Source organism: Phaethon lepturus, unplaced genomic scaffold (assembly GCF_000687285.1).
Source record: "Phaethon lepturus isolate BGI_N335 unplaced genomic scaffold, ASM68728v1 scaffold38936, whole genome shotgun sequence".
Taxonomy (NCBI): Eukaryota; Metazoa; Chordata; class Aves; order Phaethontiformes; family Phaethontidae; genus Phaethon; species Phaethon lepturus.
Window position 1 is genome coordinate 6,478 of NW_010546357.1, and position 22,506 is coordinate 28,983.

Here is a 22,506-nt window from a genome sequence, read left to right on the forward strand (position 1 = left end):
TTTAAATTGAAGAAATAAGTTTCCAAAGTTGTGCTTAAAGGAGTGATTCTGCAAATGTGCATTCTTAACATGAGTTTAGTTTTTTCTGTGTACAAGAAAGTACTCTTCCTATCTTAGACTTCATGTAATCCCTGATCCTGAAACTTTGATGTACAGTGGCAGGAATCCTGCCACACTTTGGAGCCCCTGTGGGACTCTGCACTGTGCAGACCTCTGTTCCCTCCCAGAAAGTTGGTCTGGGATCATGGTGTTCTGTACCAGTGAAGGACCCTTGTTTTGGGAATGGATGCTTTTAAAAAATAATAAACTCTTCAGGTATGGGTAGCGTCACTTAGATTTGTGTCAGTTTGATATCAGAATGATACCTCATTCAAATCTGTGTAATATTTTGTACTATGACTATCACAGTTATCTTTGAAATACAGAGGAAATGTGCACCTTGCTACTCTTTGCATAAATTAGTAGCCTTTGTCATCTCCTCTTATTATGTTGAAGCTGGTTGGAATGCTTGTCAATCCAAATCCATGGATGCTGTTAGCATGCATTGATATAAAAAGTGCCTAACCGTATTTCATACTTATGATTTAACATCAAGTTTTTTGGTGTTTAAAATGACGACTTAATTTGATGTTGTTCTGTTTTAGACATCCTTAGCAACACGTTTTACCCAAGAAACATTTGGAAAACAGTACAAACAAACCATAGGACTGGACTTCTTCTTGAAAAGGATAATATTGCCAGGTAAGAGAATAAAAACTAACACTTACACAGCAGTAAGACTTGCAGAAATATTTCTTCAAGGTAATGTGTACTAAATAAGCTTAGTACAGTGCTTTTTATGGCAAAGTAAATTAGGTTATTCAGAGAAAATTTTGTTAGTATGTTCTTGCCAGGTGACAAAGGGTTATGCATTTGCAACTTATATCTTTAAGTAAAACACTGAATTCAAATACGAGGAATGCTATCTATTTTTGTGATTTTTATTCTCTGTACTTGAGTGTACTTGCTGTCCATCTGGATAGTGTAACATACAACAATGTAATTGAACTTTAAATATATTCATTGAGAAAGTATATGTGTTTTGAAAGAAATAGATTTTTTTTTTTTTTTTTTTTTTTAATGAAATACACAACCTGTGTTTAAGTTGTGTGAGAGAAGCATAATGCAGCTATGGAATTGCAGTGCTCTAATATGTGAATGCTGTTTTATGCAAGGCAGCATGAAATTGCTGGCATTTAATAGACCACTAAAATTTAGGGTCCCTCGGCACTCATAAAAATACAGTTTGAGCATTCAAGATGTTTCACTTCACGACGGCAAAGGAACTATTTAGATGCCAGTTGCAGCACACTGCATGGAAAATGCAGAGAAATAATTAAAAAAGAACAGTTGCTGGTAGAAGTTTGTCTCTGAACAATTGGGGGTTTGAAATAAGTCTTTTCATTGATTTGTGGTTGCTCAATTTCTAAGTATGAAAGTATTTCATTAAATGCATTTTCTTCTGGCTTCAAAAATGAGAAGAAGTTAGAAAAATTATGTGTAATTATTAAAAGTTGTACTGAGATTTGATAAAGTTGATGCAAATTCTGTAGTTCTGTCTTTTTTCCTTTTGGAGGGTGGGGAGGGAAGCAAACCCAGAAATGAAGCATTTTAGCTATAACCCAAAGTTATAAGAAAATCAATACAGTTCTCAAACTTATTTTGTTAAAATTATATTGCCAATAAGTTCTTGATTATGTTTATATATTTTCTTAAGTGAAACAGAATAATCATTTCAGGCTATTCCTGTATTCACTATTTTGGTTTGGTCATTTTGCTGTACTTTTTTAGTATCTGGTGAGTGATAAAGTATCAAATTTCAGTGCTTATTTCTCCATAAAATCAATAGAATAATTTTTTTATTGTTCTGCTTATGCCTCTAAAAATACTTAACAACAGTACTTGCAAGTGGAATGTGTACACAAATCATGCAGTGTGCATGCTGAGAACTTGTATTTTGCAAGTTTTTTTCCAGCTGTTAAGCATACAGAAGCTGTTAGTACATTAGTGGGATTCTAAATATTCTTGTTGAGTGGAAAGTTTGGAAAAATATCAACTATTGATTCATTCATTTCTTCTAGTTTATTTTGTAATAAAATCAGAATGTAGATGAAAATAGCTCCAAGACAAAGTCCGTACATCTTTTCCTCATTTATCATTACAAAATAGTAACGTCCATGGAATGTTCGTGAAAGAAGCATTTTTCTGTAGATTGTCATTCTGGTTTTGCCTATGCCATGTATGTGTTTAGGTATATATGGATTTCTGTGTTTTGTAGGTAAGCTGAACTAGTGATGGGGAGTGAGAGGGAAGGAAGAGAAGAGGGAGGGAGGTAACATTTCTAAGTACTGGAATGGGAAGCATTACTTAAGTAAGCGGATTTTTGTAATTTCTTGATTAGTTCAGGGTTTGCAGACCTACTATGTTTACTTGAAAGGTTAATTTGTACTGCTGCACAGATATTCTAATGCATGTATCAGTAGGGAAAAAGCCTCGATTTCTCTTATTTGGTAGGAGAATTGATAAATAACTATGGTTCAGTAGTTGAATTCTTTTCTTCTTTAAACAGAAGAAAAGATCTCAGAAATTAAAATTACTGATTTCTAGAATTGCACAGAAGTTTACATTATGCCACATTAGAAATGTAAAATAAAGTACTGTGTTTCTTTTTTTGAGAGGCTTTTTTTAAAAACAAAAGTGGTATTTGTCTCCAGTTGTTTTAGTAACTGATGCAGTTTTGCAGTGAAAAAGATAAATATTTTACAGAGTTAAAACAATATGTTTTAATACAAATAGTAAATCCTTTGATTAATTTTGAATGTGACTTTTAGTGTTCAACTGTTGACAAATTCTCTTCAAGCAGTTATTTAATTTTTTTTTTTTTCAAATGCAAATCAGTTTCAATGTATTTATTGATGCAGTGTCTTGTCTAGTCTGGATGCAACCATGGTGTAGATTTTGCTGCTTAAATAGTGTATGTGTTAGAGGGTTTGCTGATAAAGATTTTTAAGAGCCATAGTCAAATACTTTTAGGAGGGTTGTGGGTGCAGTCCAGTAAACAGGATTCTTCTGTTAAAGGATTTTTTTTTTTTTAAGTCGTCAGTGCAACAAGTGGGCAGACTTGTATTTTTAGTTCCATCTTGACTGTGCAGCACTTTAAGTAAAGGTTAACCAACGCACCAAGTATACTTCTGCAGGCTCCCTACTGAATCAACTCAGTGGCTTCTGTTCATACCAGAAACAATCTAGATACCTGCACTGTGTTGCCTCAGTTATTTTAACTTTGCCCTTGTGCGCATTTGCTACAGAGTAAAGAAGTGCTAGTGTTTTCTTGTTCCTTACCAGTGTACTATATATTATTTTTATGGGATTCTTCAGTTATTTTTATTGGTATGTTAACCTTGTTTCTAAGAACTGTCTGATTGTGCATGGTTTCTTTTTTGTTTTGTTTTCATTCTCCAGTTTGTATGTTCCTCTTAAATCTATAAAAAAACAGAAAGTTTCAAAGTCTCTGTGGAAAACTTCATGTGCTGCTATCATAGTTGTTAATTAAATATTTGCTAGGCAAATTGTCTGGAGTTTTTCCTTCTGTCAGAATAATCCTAAGATCCTTCTTTCTTCCCCAAAATCAGTTGGAACACAAAGCAAATATTACAGGACCTAATTGAAAAAAAGGGATGATGAAGCATTGTGGACTGCACATGATCAGCATGAATTTTAGTAGTTAGTGAGGTCTTAATTAAGAACCACTTCACCTTAAATGAGCATTCCAACCTTTTTTTCCCAGTTTCTTCTTTCTGTTGCTAGTGAAGGAAAGTAGATGATTCATAATAGTATATTTTCAAGTTGAACAGTCACTGTTAGACCATTTAATTTAACTTCCTGCATTGAAATTCCTCAGATAATTTCGTACAGTTATCCAGATTCTAAGCCCAGTATGCTGTGCATAATTACTACACTTAGGAGGAAAAATGAAGTTAGAAACTGTTTAAAGCATTTGAACACAAAATTAGGCATCTGAAAATTGTTGTTTGAAACTGATAATATTTATAAAGCTTTTTTTCCAAATAGGTGGCATGAATGACATGGTAAATTTCCAGTAGAATACATACAACCAAGCTAGGGGTAGAATACTGCAGCATGGTGAGCTTTTGAGCATGTTTTAGTTTGTTTACCCACTGAAGATGCATAGTCCTTTTAGACTGCGGATTCACCAGTTTATCCATGCAGGATGCTTTATGGAAGACTTTACTGCATTGTTTGCAGTTGCTTATGTTCTAAGCTTTAAAAATAATTAATCAATACATAGTATATGCACTGTCAAAACAAATAAGCTTTTTAGTCTATGAAAGGTTGCCTCTAATGAACTGGAGTGTTTATGATGTATCTACTAAGCTCCAAGTAGAAATTCTTTGTCTTAATATCAAATATAATAAGATATAATCAAAGATAATACATCTTATCACACAGATAAAACTGTGTGGCTTAAAAGTAATGTGAATAGATTGTCTCGCATTCATCTCTCTGTAATTTGAGACCAAAGTAGAAGTTTACGAAATCTGTGCTTTTAACCAGATTAAAGCAAGATGCATCATAAAATACCACAAGTAGCATATATTCAGCTATATAGTTCTAATTTGCTGTTTATATTCACTGAGTGCTGGGATATATTTCCATGGAGCACATTCCTTTGCATAACTCATGTGAGTCTGTTAGTTATAAATTGATGGCTGAATAGATCACATTGTGTAAAATCAAGTTGTTAATAACATAAAAGACTTGAATTAAGAGTTTATTTTTCTTAGCAGCCCAAATGTGTTCTTTTTCACTTGATTCTTATTTGTGATGTGGAATTTGTTGCAATTAAAAAAATAAATGTAGGAATAAAATTAGTAGGCAGTTGTGATTATTTGTGACTATGTAGAATTGTTAGTAACGTGTAAATGTGAGTTGTAAGTAGATGAGAAAAATTTTCATCAGACCTTACTGTATTAGCTTGGTGCTTCCAGATAATCAGTACAGTTTTGAGAACAGTTCTCACCATACAAAATGAGCCAAATTATACTTTAATATGTTTGTATGCATGTGGTGACATACATTGCTGTGTGTATGTTTAGTCTATGAGTTTCTTGTTAGTTTGCAGACTATGTATGACTTGTAGGATATTAAATAGTCTGTATTTACACTGATCTTTTGTTACTTTGTTTTTGAAAATCTGTTAATAGTTTCAACAAAGCTTAAAGACTGTTTAGAGTAGAAAGGAAGATCTATTCTTGGTGTAGATTCTTCGAAGATGAGATTATTGTAAATCATGTCCAATTTAGTTGCCTGCTTTGGGGTGGTGAGTGGAGGAAATAATCATAGTTTGTATCCTCAACTTAGATGTGTGTCAGTATTTCCATTTTTTAATCTATCAACTATATAATTCTTTAACTGTATAGTACTAAGAGCATCACTACCAAAATACAGTTACTATGGAGATTTTCCCCACTTCTAGATTTGTAAAGAAAATTTGGAGGGGGGTGGTGGGGAAAGGAGACAGAGTATGGAATAATGTGGTTAAGTTGACATTAATTGTATTACCTTTCAGTTCCAAGTACTGTGCTATAGAACTTTCTCTGTGAGGTTTTACATGCTTCTTCAGTGAAGTATGTTATATAACTTCTAGTCAGGAATGTTTTACTTTATGCAGTTCCAATTCTTTTCTGTTAATATTAAATAAGTTAATATCTAGCTACAGTTTTACTGCATCTTAATGACTTAGCTGGACACAAGTGACTTTTTCCAAATGATACAGTCATCTTTGTGTTGAAATTTAGTTACTATTTATTGTATACCTGAAAAAAGTTACTGCTCTTGATATGCTAGAGTTGTATTATCAGCTGTGATAATATATCTTTATTTTTCCAGGTTACACAATATCTGTGTCATTTTCTTTTTCAGGAAATTTGAATGTTACTCTGCAAGTGTGGGATGTAGGGGGACAAACGATAGGAGGCAAAATGCTGGATAAATATATTTATGGAGCTCAGGTACAGTATAAATGATAATTGTATTTATAGTAATTATATAAAATTAATTGAAACTTTGTTCTTAAAATTATGTATATCTTACAGGTTATTGTTTTGTAAATCTCAAAAATGTTGAATCGCAGCTAAACTTAACCTTAGCTGATATTAATACACAAGTCTAATTTTGGTACGTAGTTAATTTTTTAGAGCTGACTTGAAAAGCAAAGCAAGAATGCGCATTTGTAGATCTGAATAACTTTGAAGAACAGATGTATGTTTCCATGCTTTGTGTCTTGAGTTAAGAAAAGCAATCATAGTAAATAGTAAAGGCTATTTGGATATCCACATGGTAGATATAGTGGCTGCTTTTAGAACAGATGCCTCCTGGGGGGAAAAAGTAGAAGGAGGAAATTAAGAGCAATCCTACACCATTAAACTCATACATGCAACAGGGGTTATAAGAGAGCAAACAAAAGGAGGCAACCAGGTAGCTAAATATTTTTGCAAAACTCCTGTCCAATGAAAATTAATTTTATGTTGAGGTTAACTAAGCAACTTAAAGTGAATGGTAGGATTAAGTAAGAGCTAAATATTATAACAGTATCTTGAGTTATGAGATGATTTAGGAGGATGTACTATACACCAAACTTCTTAACATGCATGATTCTAAAACGTACTCTGTTCTTTAATTTGGAATTTGTAATGAGAACAATAGGCATAACATGTTTTATTATATAATGGTATATTTATCTGAAAAGAAAACAAACACACCTATTTTTTCCCCCGCTACTTTAAGCAATAGGAATATAGAATCCTAAAACTTTTATTGGACAGAAACTTTGTACTAATAAGCACAGCATAGGAATGGCAAATTAAGGATATTAGGATTTATTAGTTAAGGGGATAATGACTAACTTGTCGAAGACTTTTGTCACTTTCAAAAAATGTCTGAGTGTTTTTAGCTGTTGCATTTGTTTTATAACATTTTCCTATTTTTTAATAAAAAACATTTTGCTGCCCTGTTAAAGATCTACCAAGCAACAGGAAAAAGTGTCTTCTATGACAGAGTGAATTTGATTAATAACAAATTGTTGCCATATGCCCAAAGTAAACTCAACGAAGGAAATAAAAGGCTATTAACTTTTTCTGTATTGAATTTGATCATAAACTTAGAGTTTCTTATCAGCAATAACAGGTCAAAAAGTTAATAACAGTGCCCCAAAGTGGTGAAAAAGTGGATATCAGTAAGCCTAAAATTACAAAAGTTTTTGATTTTTTTTTTTTCAGTCATTCTGACCACATTACCAAAAAAGCCCTACATCCAATCTCTTCTCGTTTAATCATCCTCCAGCCCTCATTGTAACTCTAATTTTGTTAATGAACTAGCATCTGTTCTGTCTCCCATTGTTGGCATGTATTGCCAGTGTCTGTAATAGGCTTCGTATCATCAAAGTGGACTTTTCTATTAGCTTTGTAACAGCACCTGTCAAAAACACATAAAACTTATCTTTATTTTCATCTATTCATGAAACACCATGAATAGTTTGGAAAGGCACTGCTTTCAGCTTGCTTCTAGACAGAAGCTTATTTCATGTTGAACATCCGTAGCCTTTTAGAAGAAAAAGAGGAAAGAAAGTAGAACAAGTAGGGGTATTTAGAAAGAAAAATCCTTTAAAGTATGTAAAGTCCTGTGAATGGACAACAAAGCAACAAGAAAGTAATTGGGAAGAGCTAGCAAGGGTAAATTGTGCCCAACCAACTTGATTGCCTTCTGTGGTTAGATGATTGGCTCTGTGGAAAGCAGCGGATGTCATTTACCTTGACTTCAGCAAGGCCTTTGACATAATCTTCCATAATGTTATTACAGACAAAATGCAGAGGTATAGACTGGAAGGGTGAACCATAAGGTGACTGAAAAACTGCACAGACAACTGAACTTAAAGGGAGATGGTCAGTGTCTTACTGGTGCCTGGTTATAAGTTGTATTCCTTGGGGGTTGGTACTGGGGTCATGTCTTTTATTAATTCTTTGAATAATGGAACAAGACATTGTAAGTTTGCAGATGGCACTAAATTGGGGATGAATGCTCATTGTGCTAGAGGGTGGGGCTGCTATTGAGAGAGACCATGACCAATTGAAAGAATGAACCAACAGAACCCTTGTGAAGTTCACTAAAGACAAATGCAGAGTCCTGCACGTGGGACAGAATAACTTTAGGCAGGCTGGGAATCAGTTGTTGAGGAATCAATTGGAGACCATCCAGCAAAGGGCCTTGAAGCTGATTAATGGACTGGAGCATCTCTCTTATGAGGAAAGGCTGAAAGAGCTGGGACCCTTCAACCTGGAGAAGAGAAGGCTCAGGAGGATCTTATCAATGTATATAAATACCTGAAGGGAGGATGTAAAGAAGATGGAGCCAGCCTCTTTTCAGTGGTGCCCAGTGACAGGACAAGAGGCAGTGGGCACAAAGTGAAACACAGGAGGTTCCTCCTCAACATCAGGAAACACCTTTTCACTGTGAGGGTGATAGAGCACTGGCACAGGTTGCCCACAGACATAGAGTCTCCATCCTCAGAGATATTCCAGAGCTATCTGGACATGGTCCTGGGCAGCTGACTTTAGGTGACACTGCTTGAACAGGGTTATTGGACCAAACGACCTCTAGAGGTCCCTTCCTACCTCGGTCATTCTGCAAAATGGCTTTGGAGAAAAGAACGTGAGGGTCTTACTGGAAAAAAACAGTTGAATGGAAGTCAACAATGCACCCTTGCAACAGTAAAAGCTAAATGAATACTGTGCTGCATTAGTAAGGATGAAGTAGGCAAATCAAGGAAAGTGATTATCATCCTCTCTGACATTATTGAGGCTACATTTGGAGTACTGTGTTCAGTTTTGGGTTCCCCAGTACAAGAAAGCCTTTAAAATAATTGGAGCAATTCTAGCAAAGGTTGCTACAAAAGAAGTATGTATACCTATGGTGTGTTGCACTTGGTCGGTGTGTGTGGTGCAACTGGGATTTTAAACATGTTGTTTGTAAAGTACACAAGCTGTACACATACACATAGACTAGATGATTTGGATCTGTTGCAGAAATTGTGTTCATCTGCCTGTATTCTCCATATCTAAATAACTGAAATTTAAAGTACATGTGTAGAATAGCTTGCAGCATGCCTACAGTATGCATCCTGCTTTTATCCAGTATTTGCACATGCCCACAGCCTTCAATAGACTTCATCTGGTTGATCATCGTGAGGTTTAGAAATCACAAGTGGCTGAATTCTTGGTTTTCTGCTCAGAAATGCAACTGTATGGTAGACCTACTTAATAATAGACCTGCTTAATAAAATACTAAGAACGGCTGGAAAGGGAAGTTTTGAGAATCTACAACATCTGAAAAGGTTATCTTAATAGCAAGTCTGCAGTTCACTTGATCTTGGTTGAAATTTGGTCAAGATACCAGGGAGAGTAAGTGGAGCATGCATATATGCTTTGCTGCAAACCTTGCCACTGGAGGTTTCTTTCCTTTTGAATGACAGATGAATCGATTCTCTATGCTAGATCTTTTGGTTAAATTACTGTTAAGGTGCCATTTTTTGACTGAGGTCCCTGATTTCTTGTGCCATGTTTTAAAATAAGAGTGCCAGATTTGAGGATGGGAACCTATTTAATTTGCTTCTGTGGCTGCAGTTGGAGAAATTGCTCTTCACTTGCCTTCTTGAAGCAGTTACTCTTTTCTCCCTTTTTTTTTTCCCCCTCTGGTGTTGCTTATCCAGAACAATATATTTGCTGCATCCTGAGTTACCACAGCTGAGCTCATAGACAGCAGCTCATTCAAGTATGGCAACTCAATGGCATGTATTTGAGTGACCATATCCTCAGTATCAGCAAAGACAACAGTGGTTAAGTATATGTAGACTGTAAACTGTTTTTGCCTGTAAAAATAGCATTTCTGCAGATGTGCAAGATATCATAATGAAGCTACTCTTTGCTAAAATGAATATTCTGTGACTAGAAAAAAATATTTTAGAATTTTGGTCTGACATATTTCATGAATATTAATGAAAATTTGACAGTTAATTTAGTTCCTTCATACTGAAGTCAGTCATAGGATGAGGGCAGCTAAGGATAAACCTGAAGAAGAAAACATATGGTTTTAATTAGTGTTTTCTGTAGCTTGCTTTTATTGTGACAAATCTTGACATAAACTTGACACCTTTTAAATGTTGATTGTCTAGTGTGAATATATTGCCTGGCTACAACACTTCCATAATAGCAGTTCTGCTGCTGTTTGTGTGGTAAATATTACAGAACCACTCCCATCTTGTACCTGTAATTGCTGCTCCTACCCACATATCTAGTTTAAAGTATCTTTAAGAGCTGGCATATGCTACCTCATAAATTGGCTTGTTAACAGAATAAGAGTACTGCAGACTCTACCTTCTCCAGAGACCAGCAAATAATTTCTGCAATATTCTCCGTTGCCAGTGACTTATTTTTGAAAATACTCCTTCCAAAACAGAAAGCACTCACAGATGTACTAATGTAGGCAAAGTGTCTCTCTTACTAGAGTACAATTATACAAATAGGGACCTTCCTGGAGACTAGAGAATGTGTTCTTGGCATGTTGTCCTCCATATGTTTCAAACCTTTTTCATGGCAGGGAAATGTGCTACTTTTGTGTAAAAATGCCAGTGTTAATTTTCCACCTTAATTCCTCATGCATAATAGGGAAATAACAGCTTTTATACTGTGTACTCATTTTGTACTCCGTATACTGTAAGTTTGTGGAAAATATGATGTATTTTTGTGAAAGCAGTAATAGAATTTATATGTTAAGTAAAAAAAGTGAAATAAATTTTAGGTATGGGGTTATGAACTAGTCCTTCATTAATTATCTATATCATACTAAGTTGCTTATGGAGTGCTGCTGTGGCAAAAATTTAAGCAAGAAGTATTCTTTATGACCTGGATGCCATGCTGCTTTTTTTTGCATCTCTAAGATGTCATACCTGCCATCTTTGTTTCTTAAGTAGAGCAAATAGAAGACAAGATTAAAAAAAAAAGGCTAAGAAAAGAATAAGAATATGCTTTAGAGGTAATGTTTAGTTCATGGAAAAGGGGACCAAAAGGAAGTTAGGTGAGCTCTAGTTGCAAACTTTGTTCATTGAATTCTTTCACAGTAAATCCACCGTGAATACTCTTTCTTCCAAAGGTATAGGTAGTTGGCTAGAGAACATGTAGCAGAGGAGCATTTTGATGAAGGATAGTTATAAACAGAGTTGTCCAACCTTAAATGCTCAGATTTTATTAACTTTATCTTACATCTAACTCTGATTAAACTCTTCGGTGCTGAAGATGGTTTAGATAGTCTGCTCTGCTTTTCTGCAAGCTAGTGGGAGAACTTGACCACCAGTGAAGTGTGCCTTGTGCTTTTTCTTATTTACAACTTTCAGCCTTATATCTGTTTTTTTCTTTTTTTTTTTTTAATCTTTACTATACCTGTCACTCAGCTTGAGTTTCTTCTTTGCCACTGAGCATTTAATAACATCAGTATGTCCTTCCTTGAGCGAGACTTATAGTATGAAAGACGAATAGATGCATGCACAGGTATTTGAGTAGTTACAAAAATAATCAAAGAAGTTAACTGAGATGCAAGATATTAAGGAATAAGTTGTACAAAAGTTGGAAGAGGGAAGTGGATGTTTAATATTAAATTTGGTTAGTAAATTAAGGGAGGAAAGATAACAAAGGAAAAGATGGGTGTCATAATTCTTAATTTCCTTGAAGGAACTGGTGAAAGCTGCTCCTCAGAAATTAATAGCAGCCATATATATATATAAGGAACAAGAACTCATTTTGCCAAGGAATTCATGGCATCAAAGGAAGAGATTGATTTGTATTGCTGTCATAGGGAAATAGATATTGAAGGGATCTCAACAGGATCTGTTGCCCTCCTCCAAAGCTATACCTGTATAACATCTATTTAATTTTTATCAACCTTCAGAAATCCTCCAATGTTGGTGAGACTGCTGTCCCTGAAGGAGGTGTATTTCAGATCTTCACTATTCTTACTGTCTACATGTTTTTTTTCTAGCATGTACCCTCGCTATAATCATCTGGCTGTAAGTTAAACCTGTTGCTACATGTTGTTTTGATACAGAATCATAAGAAGGCAGGGTGGAAGGGATCTCAGGAGGTGTCTAGTCAAACCTCCTGCTTGAAGCAGGGTCAGCTGTGAGATGGGACTCGTTCCTCAAGGTTTTATCCAGTTCCTTCTTGTTAAGCTCTAAGGATGGAGACTGAGCAACCTCTTTGGGCAACCTATTCCACTGCTTGATTCTCCTCATGGTGAAAGAGCTTTTCCTTATATCTAATTTGAACTTCTCTTGTTTCAACTTATGCCCACTGTGTTTTATTCTCCTGCCATGCACTGCTGTAAAGAGCCTGGCTCTATCTCCTTCATAGCTTCCTCATGGGTATGAGAAGGCTGCTTTTAGGTCCTCCCAGGGCCGCCTTCTTTCCATGCTGAAGAATTCTGGTTCCCTCAGCTTTTCCTCACAGAACAAGTGCTCCAGCCTCTGATCATCTTGGTGGCCCTCTGCTGAACTTACTCCAGTTTATTGATGTCTTGAGGGGCCTGAGACTAGATGTGTTACTTTAGATAGGATCTAACAAGCGCTGAGTAGAAGGGAATAGATCCCTTGATATAGTGGCTGTGCTTCTGCTAATAGAGCTGAGGATCACATTGGCCTTCCTTGCTGCCAGGGAACATTGCTGGCTCATATTTGGCTTGCTGTCTACCAAGACCTGCAGCACATTTTCAGTTGCTCCCCAGTCAGTCAGGGCTTTGCATTTGTCCTTGTTGAATGTTGAAGGGTTGCTGTTCTTCCATTCCTTGAGCATGTCTACATAGCTCTGAATGGTAGCCCAGCCCTCAGGCATATTGGCTGGTCCTCCCAATTTAGTGTCATCTGCAAACTATGTGTAAGAGCATATAAAAAGAGAACTCCTGTTATCTTTTCTTGAAACTTTTACCAGCATCGTCATGCCTGCCATCAGTCTTGTGTTTGTTGAAACATTCCAGTTTTTCAATTTTCTGATGTCAGTCATGGTTTCTAAACCTCTGATGTTGTTACTGGTCTCTTCTAGTCTACCCTTTTCTTGACATTCCGTGTCCAAATCTGGATGCATTGTTTCACCTAGTATGTTTCATGCCGGTGTGATGTCTGCCTTTTTGCTACAAAATAAGCTTGACATATTCAACTGTGATGTGCGATAACTCCTTGATCCTATTGTATAGAACTTGCTACAAAGTCAGATGTTTCCTATTGTGCAGTAGATTATTGTTTCCTTTGAACTTGTCATGGTACTTACTGAATTGCATCCTGTTATTTTTAGATTATTTCTCATCATACAATCTAAACTCTTCTCAAATAATCTTGCAGTCTCTACCGGTTTGTTGTCATCTGTGAAATTAATTTAATAAGTATGCACTCTTACTTTATGATCTAAGACATGCCTCATGAAACTGTCAAGTAAAGCTGGGCCCAGACAAAGTAAAAAAAAAACTTGACTTGAAAAAATCTTTTCTATTGACAGTGGGTCACTGAACCAGCTAATTTTGTATGCAATTTGTATTGGATTTTTAGAATATTTGTGGAAATTTCATGTGAGGAACAGTGGGCAGTTGTAGGGCTTTTTTTTTCCAGATGTGAATGCCATGAGAACAAGTGCAACAGAAGCCAATTCTGACTTCATTCCTCATTTACACGATAATTACTTTATTAGGGTGTAGTGGAAAGCAGGGGCAGAAGACTCAATAATTGAGAGAAGAGTGATTTGTGAGAGCAGATCTTCGAATTATGGAGGGGCAAAGGTGGGCATTTGTGCTGTTAGCAGGCTGTACTTTATAATATTGGATATTAGTTCTGAGGAATCCTCAGTCTGTTCTGAGTATTTGTTACTTTTAACCTGACCCAAAACCTCTGAAATACATGGGACTCCTTTCTTTTTGACTTCTGACCACATTTTTAGTTTCTCCTTTGAAAGTTTAAAGCTTGCCGGTACTTCTTGCTTGTCTTCTACAACAGGGAAGGAAGGGATCTGGCCTTTCTCCCCAAAGGAGAGCAGATAGGCAACAGTCAGGCAATTTGCAGAAATGTACAATTGAACTGCTTTTATTTTTATTTTTTTTCAAAAAGGGAACAGTGAAACTACAAATAATATTAGCTAAAATAAAAGTCCTTTTCCGGTGTGATTTTTATCTTACTACTAGTGTGAAGTGCTTTTTGGGTTTTTCATTAAGCATATGCAGTTTGGAGTATTTCTAGTATAACTAATTGTGCTTTTTACTGAATTGCCATTTTTTTTCTGGCCTTGTAGATCAGTTAGCATCTGAATTTGGAATACATGCAATGCAGGAGAAATACTGTAATAAAATGTGTTTATTACAGGAGCTTATTATTCCTTTGATTATTCCTCAAAAGAGACAATGCCATTATTTGCTAATGCTCTATCTTATGATAATAATAATTTAGGCTGATGCAAATGTTACCACGTTCAAATATTTTTATAACTGTAACATTTTAAATATATCTTTTTATTTAGGGTATTCTCTTGGTTTATGATATTACCAACGGCCAGAGCTTTGAAAATTTAGAAGACTGGTATAATGTGGTAAAAAAAGTGAATGAAGAATCAGAAACACAGCCACTTGTGGCCTTGGTTGGAAATAAAAGTAAGTTATTCATACTTAATTGAAATACTCTGGATGTTGCTCTCTGAAGAAGTGGCACAGGACATACATCTTTAGTAAAATGAAACTAAATACTGTCTTGTGTATTGTTGCTGTGTACAGATGACATATTTGGGTGTATTTCAGGATTATGGTTCTGGGCAGTTAGGCTGAGGGACTTGCTGCATGATGCTTTGCCTAGCTAGCAGCCTCTCTGCCTATGTTTTCTTTACTTGGGGAGCAGCACACGGGAGTAGAGAGATCTCTCTCACCCATGTTTAAATTTGATAGGGCTTCAGGATATAGCCATGGCATGCATCTAGAATGGAGAACTGTGAAGCATTCCTGGATCTAATAACAGGTATATTTCATGGTTCTGTATGTCAGGAGACTGCTAAATTAAATACTGGTATATATTATTTAAAATAACTACACTATGCATGAGGCATAATGTTTGAGTTTCTTACTAGGCTATTTTGCATGGTATCTGTAGTTTTGCACATGAGGTTACTAATTTCCTGTTGTTCTGGAGTTTATGAACCTGTCTTCTTTTTGATCATGTAAGTATGATATAATGGTTTTCTTCTGACGACCAAAATATGCCACCTAGTTAGTTTCCTAGATTCCAGATTGCCCCATTTCCAGCTAAGAAATCTTACAGAAACATCCTAAGTAGCATATCTGAGGTCTGGATCCTGACTCTCTTACCCTTTTTCTATTGAAGATGATAAAAGCAACATAAAGCAATTTTAGAAACAATGTGGTGGAAACAGATAAAGAATTTTTTAACAATGTAAATATATTCCCTTGAACAAGAAAAAACAGATTTCTTTTTTTTTTTTACTTTCCAAGAAATTTGTGTTTGTCCCAATGTCAATATCATGAACAAACCTGAAAAAAAGACCTCATCTAGCAAGTTAGTATTGTTTAAAAGCATTAGAAAACAATGCAGAGACAACACTTTCATTCAGAACCATTAACTGTAGTGTTGCTACTGTGATGCTGTTAACATTTTGTGATATTAATTATGAAAGATTACTTATTTTCTGGGAAGAAAACAGAGAAGCTCTTAGAGTTACAATATATAAATAGTACTTCAGAGTATAACATAGACAGTGTTGTACTCTAGCAGACTAGAGTCAATAATACAGATTCTGTTGAAATTCAAATGAAAAATATTTTTCACTGATTTATATTTTGCCCTGAAATTGGACTTCCTAGCTGGAGTTCTGCAAATCTTATAAAGTATTTACAGTAAGATAAATTGTAACATAGGAAAAAGTAATGTTTTTTTTTTTCTTGAATGACACCATAGAGGTAGAAAATCAGACACTGGTTTCCATTTGATGGAGTTTTACCTCTGTTATATACCTTAAGTATATATATTTTCTCATATACGTGCCTGCAATTCTTTAAAATCCAAATAGAATATGGTTTTGTAGTGAGTTTCCAGATAAAGGCTGACACTGACTAGTGAAAGGGATTTCATTTTATGAAAATAGCAGCTGGAGGAACATCTGTGTTTGCTACCTCATTTTCCTTCAGAAGCTGTGTATAAAGAAAAAAAGCAAACTATTGCTTTCATGTGATCCTAAGGATGCTTGCTGTTATTGCACATTGAGCTTGCAGGGGATGCTGCTTACAGAGGTAATTTTTTGCTTTATTTTTATTTCAATATGATAAAAATTAAACTTTTAGAAGTGTGTTGCTTTACTGAATTCAATCATAGGAGAAGAATATCTAGGGGGCTTCTACTCCAATACTTTAATGGCCTGTGAGAGGTAACTGTAGTCAGGCTCCGATTGTTGCACAAATAGAAAACAAGCTGTTTATACAAAAGCATGTTATGAAAGGATAAAGCTATCGGTACTAACAAGTTCTTCAGGTGCAATCACTGTGTTCAGAATAGCTCAGCTTCTTTACTCAGTAAGTGATAAGACACTTGTAGAGAATGCAAGAGCAATACTAGGTTTAGAGCCAAGAAGAGGAACCTGGAACACATTGCCCAGAGAGGAGGTAGATGCCCCATCCCAGGCAATGTTCAAGGTCAGGTTGGACGGGGCTCTGAGCAACCTAATCTAGTTGAATATGCTCACTGCAGGGGGCTTGGACTACATGACATTTGAAGGTCCCTTCCAACCCAAACTATTATGTGATTCTATGAAGAGCCATTTTGATGAACTTATTTGACCTCATGCATCATACAGGAAAAATACATTAAGTCAGTAGTTTCTGTCTCCAGGATTGTACTTGGCTTTTTGAGCTATGCATGTCTTTTAGGAAAATATCCAGGTATGCTTACTTAAAGACTAGAAATGTCTATATCCACAGGCAAGTTATTCTAACACTTAACTTCTTCTGATAGAAGTTTTACAAAATTGCTGAGAATGCAGTTATTTTCATTAATAGCAACTGGAAAGCATTGGGCAAGTATTTAGATACCTAGATAAGAATTTGGAAGCCCAGCTGAAACCATCCGTTTTGAAACCTTGACCTAAATTTAGTGCTGCTCTTTTAACTGTAGTTAGCTTGGTCTTAGGCTCTCATTTGACTGTTTTCACTTACTAATACTGTCTGAAAGAAATGCATATTTTTCTTTTTTGGGTAAATAGATCCAGGATCTTTGCTGTAGTGCTTCAGAAATAGGAATAAAACTATGGTTTAAAAAAAACCCAGCACTTGGAAGACAGCAATGAAAAATATTTTTCTTCACAATGAAATATAGAAAACTGTACACATGAATCCTATTAGATTAATATAATTTCCTGTGGTAATTTTGTCATTGAAAGCAAATTACCTCGGGTACAGCAGTATATGGTACATAATTGTGTACTAGCTGTTGTCTATAAAACTCCATGATTTATTAGTGATTTTTTATATCAATTTGTAGTCATTCTGTTAAATGTGTTACGTTTGCAGGAATTTCTTCAGTATTCCACCAAACTTGAAGAAATTGTTCAGTGCTGATTTGAATTAATTAGTATTAGTTTTGACTATTTTATTGTACATTGCAATAGATTAGAAGCATGAACACAGCAAGCAACTGTGTGTCTGTTTAAAGCATGATAATTAACTTCAGAGTGGTGGTGATTTATTAAAATGTCCTGTTGTGATTATAAGAGATTAAGATTTACGCATGAAACATTGGAAAGGTAATTTCTACATACAAAGCTCCAATCAGTTCTCAATCTCTCATCCATCAGAAATTTATTTGAAAATAATAGAGTAGTACTAACTAAGGTCTCCTAACGTCTGGACTTCCCTACCCCTCTTTTTTTCCTCCTTCGTCTCCCCTCCCTCCTTTTTTTCTTTTTTTTTTTCTTAAGGACTAGCTGAAATGAAGGACTGTCATTGCCCACTAATTTATTAAAAATAGTTGGGACAACAAGAGCTTCAGAGATGCAGTCCTCCTTTGTGAAAGTGGTACTCTATTTAAGGTGACTGTCTTCTCTCCTGGGTGCTTAGTTTTATATTTCATTCTTTCTTCCTCCCCATATATTTTTTTCCATAGCCTGACCTACACATTTGGTCAGAGAGAGTAGAAAACTGATTTGAGTCAAGATCTTGCCCAGACCTTTCTTCCTGCACTTATGTCCAATTATCAGTTAATTCTCTGTCTTTCCATAGGTTTTTGTCTGTGCATTTAGTAAACAACTAAGGAATCGTAAAATTTAATTGGGAATTTTTCTTTTTCATGTTAATTTTAAGTCATAAGATCTTAATAATCCTAAAATTTACAGTTGCATTGAATGTTAAATTTAACTTTTCTTGTAACTTACTTTGTTGTATTGTAATCTTATTTAATACAAAGTATATTTGAAATGTGATTATTTCTGTGTTGCTAATACCACTTCATGTGCACCAGGAATAAAGGAGTAACCCTTATTGTTAAGATTAACAAATGCTTTTGAGTTTCAATGCAGTAACTTAAAACTTTTATAGATATGTTGCTGTCAAATGCTTTGACTTGTATTGTACAGGATAAATTGAACTATAGTTATCAAGTGAATGAATTGTGTTTTGTGCACTTAGGATCTTTGCTTAAATTTTGTATTGACAAAGTTTAGTAATCACAGTGTATCTTCTAGTTGTTAGTGTGAATTAGAGAAATTTTACTGTGTTTTGTATGACTGATGCGTTTCTTTCCTTTCTACCTTGACTACTTTATGTATTCTCCTCTGCACTAATCTATAAGTAGATTCCTCAAGTGTCATACCAACGTTTTCAGTGGATATATTGTAAACAAAAATTAACCCAGGTTGCATGGGAGCTACACTCATTTTGATTTATAGCTACCAAGATGGTGTTAGGGCGATGGTTATCTGTGGCTTATATAGGGGGTAGGAATTATCAGGTACCAGTGTATAGTGGATGGATGAATGATTTCTATTCTTAGAGATATTAACCAGAGTCACTCCTCAATAAAGACTAATAACTCAGATTTTTAAACAGTCCTTGTGACAGATGAGGGCACAGAGGAGAATGCATCAGCACTAATTAAGAATGTTGACCGGGTGTTCGTCTTAGCCATGATTAATTGATCTTGGAGTGCAGTCTCTGAACAGGAAGTGGTATGCTGTTACATTGTGAAGTTTAAAGGTTACGTTTTAGTGTCCCCTTTAACTTGCATTTACATACAAGGTAAAATGTTTTTACCTATCTTATCTGAGCATAGAAAGGAACATTTTTCAGCCCAGATACAAATGAATGTTTGGTGTACTGTGTAGTAATGTGAATCTGGACATGCCCAGTCTGCTTCTGGACTCTGTTACTGCCTTATACACTTAGGCTCCCCAGTTGTACTCAGAAAATATCTTAATTAATACTCATTTTGAGATTCTGACTTATTAAAATTCAGAGCTATGCATTCATTCTCTTGTCCCTCTCGACCTCCCCAGCTGTTTTCTACTCTTGTTTCCCGTGGGCTTGCACTTGCTAGGCCCTTCACCTGTAATTAAGACAAGTGTTGAGCAGCAAATGCAAAGACCCCTGTTCTTTTGAGTCTTATGCCTGATTAAACTGAAGTTCCTGTATGCCTGACAGCAGGTCCAGTTACCTGAGCCTCACAGATGCTCCTGGGATTGGAGGGTAAACTATTTACATGCAGAGACTCCCTTAAAAAGAAAACCTTGTCCTGTGCTATGGTCAATTTACCAGCTCATTTGAATAAATGTAGAATGCTACCCTGTTTTAAAATATGTATAGAATGTTTGTCTCAGCAAACTCATACGATTAATAGGAAATTGCAGTCTTATGGATTTGTTTGTTTCAATGGTCAGGTAACTTTTAAAAAAAAAATTTTTTTAACAAGAAACTTAAATTAATGAAAGGGAAAATTACAGGTGAAAATGATCATTTATTCACCATAATAATGTATTTCCAGCCCAGTGTCTGTATGTGCCCTGTATTACTTTAGAGATGGGAGCAATCTAGGAACATAGGCATTTTTGAGTGATAAAATTACCTTGCTTGTCTGAGAAAGCATCTGTCTTGCAAGACTTTGGGCCTAAATCATGCTTAGCATAATATTAGTGGTGCTGGCTACCTTCGCTGCTGAAGTGTTCTATTTAATTTTGTCTGTTAAGTTGCCATGTAGGCAAGTCTACTAAACTGTATATATGTCACACAGAGATACATAAACGGAGCCTGAGCCTCAAGTGTAGTTCTTTAGAAAGTAGCTGAGCTCGCAGAAAATTATACAGAACAAAAGAAAGAAGGTTTATTGCTGTCATGTAGTATTTACTTAGACATATTCCATTGGCTGAGAAGGGAAAACACCTGGCAGGATAGAGCACAGGGATCTGGGCATATGTACTCCATTCTGGCCCCAATCTCCATATAATCTGCTATGATGAATGTATCTGTTGCATCTGGTTGCAAATCAGCCCATGTTTTACTTGGACCCTTCTTTCAGAATCCTTCATAACATGATGTCTTGGATGGGAAGTCACAGTGGACACAGCAGCTGCTAAATAAACTGGTTAAACACAGATTTCTAGACTTCTGGACTTTATTCCAGTGTTGCAGCCATTAGTGGAGCATGTATACAGCATAGATTTTGATGGTGGCTTTTAAAAGCCAAATGGCCTGTGCCAGCATACTAACAAAAAAATGGAATAGAGGGGGAAAATTTTTCTGTCATGCTGCTCAAAAGATAATTAATGATCATTATAATAATTTTCTGCCCTGCTTGTCCTGAGACCAGTTTCTGATGTTCAACACTGGATAGCTTGTTCATATATATTTATATATATTTCAAAATATATAGTTGATGTTCAGCAATAGGATTAGCTAGCAGTGAGCTTGCTTTTTGATTTGTGTTCTGATGCAGTATGGGATTCAGTAGATGAAACTGAATAATATATACAGCTTGCCCACAGAAGATATATTACTGTTATACCACTTGTCTTAGTTTGAGATTTGTGCAGCTAGACAGAGCCCTGATATAAACAGGTGTAATTCTGTGAAAATAAATTAATTTGTATCCATTTGAATGAGGATAGATTAGATTTTGTACAAACTGTTTGCTGAAACTATGTTTTCTCGTTTGGATCATAGGGTGCTTTAACAAGAAAGTCAGGGTAGTCATGAACCAGTCCAACAGATAGACTGTTCTTATGTTATGCCTTTTTTATTTTAGTGAGTGTGAATAACTTGGTTTCTTCTTCCTGCACTTAAAATCTGGAGGCTGCACTTCAGTTTTTTTATTTGCACATGTAAGTTTTGCTTGCTAAGACCAACCAAGAACTAAGACCAGGTTCAAGGACCTAGTAGAATATTGTTAGTGTAGTTGGAACTGAAACACCAGTGTGACAGAAGTCCCAGTAAATAATATGTTCTCATTCACTAACAGTTATTCTTAAATTCAGAAAAATCTTTAAAGACGGTGTTGAAAAATGGAAGTAGAAGTAACCCGTTTAAATACAAAGGTTAGAACAGTATATGTATCCTATTTTTGTAATAAGACACAAATGAAATGCTGAGAGATCTCTTACTGTTTCCATGGATTTTGTCTGTAGTTTATTTAGCAATGTAGACATACATCTAATAAAAAAGATGCTGCATAAACCATAGTCCAGGCTGAATGTGCTTCTGTTTTTGGTTTAGGTAGAAATGTTTTTTCTGGCTGCGTCCTTCATACTTAGGTCTTCTTACAACAAATGGAAAGCCCTTAATTGTACCTAAGGGAATAGTTAATCTACGGTGGACATATGGTGGACAAAAGCTGAGTCTAGTAAATGAAAAAAATTATAAACAGAAAATGTGTGAATGTCTGCACAGTCTGAGAGTCATGGGAGATATTGTGCTGTTGGATTGTAGCTTATTTTAAGTTAATTTGCTATTCTTTTCTATTAGTATATTAATGGAAGTTAGTGCAGCATAAAATACTTAGTTTTAAAAACCAATCAATTTAATGTCTATTTTATTGGATTGAAAAAAATACCTGTTTTTAAGACAGGACAGAATTTCTTTTCTTTGCAGGTTGTCCTGCTCCCACCTTTGCCATATGACATAAGTGCAATTTGATTTCATTAGTGAAGCTCTCTGAAATTTTTAAAAGTTGTAACAGTTGATTGGGAGCAGTTAATCAGTGTTAACCCTGAGCAGCTCTTGGGCTTTATGGATTCAAGCATTATATGTGGTTGCACTGCTCCAGCAAAAGGTTAAGTATTAATGGAAAATGTTCACAGCTCTTTTACTTAAAGAAAACATGTTACTTGT

The 22,506-nt window shown here is 35.4% G+C and overlaps 1 protein-coding gene across 1 annotated transcript in view; it reads left to right on the forward strand.

Moving 5' to 3' along the window:
* Positions 1-644: 644 nt before the first annotated feature.
* The window catches only part of RAB28 (RAB28, member RAS oncogene family), a gene marked incomplete at its 5' end in the record, with an annotated part of 59,189 nt that continues 37,327 nt past the window's right edge, over positions 645-22,506 (forward strand). Inside the window, 3 exons of the mRNA XM_010289262.1 lie at positions 645-741; positions 5,983-6,071; positions 14,658-14,787. Of these exons, the coding sequence (XP_010287564.1) occupies positions 645-741; positions 5,983-6,071; positions 14,658-14,787 (316 nt within the window). The remainder of the gene's footprint in view (positions 742-5,982; positions 6,072-14,657; positions 14,788-22,506) is intronic.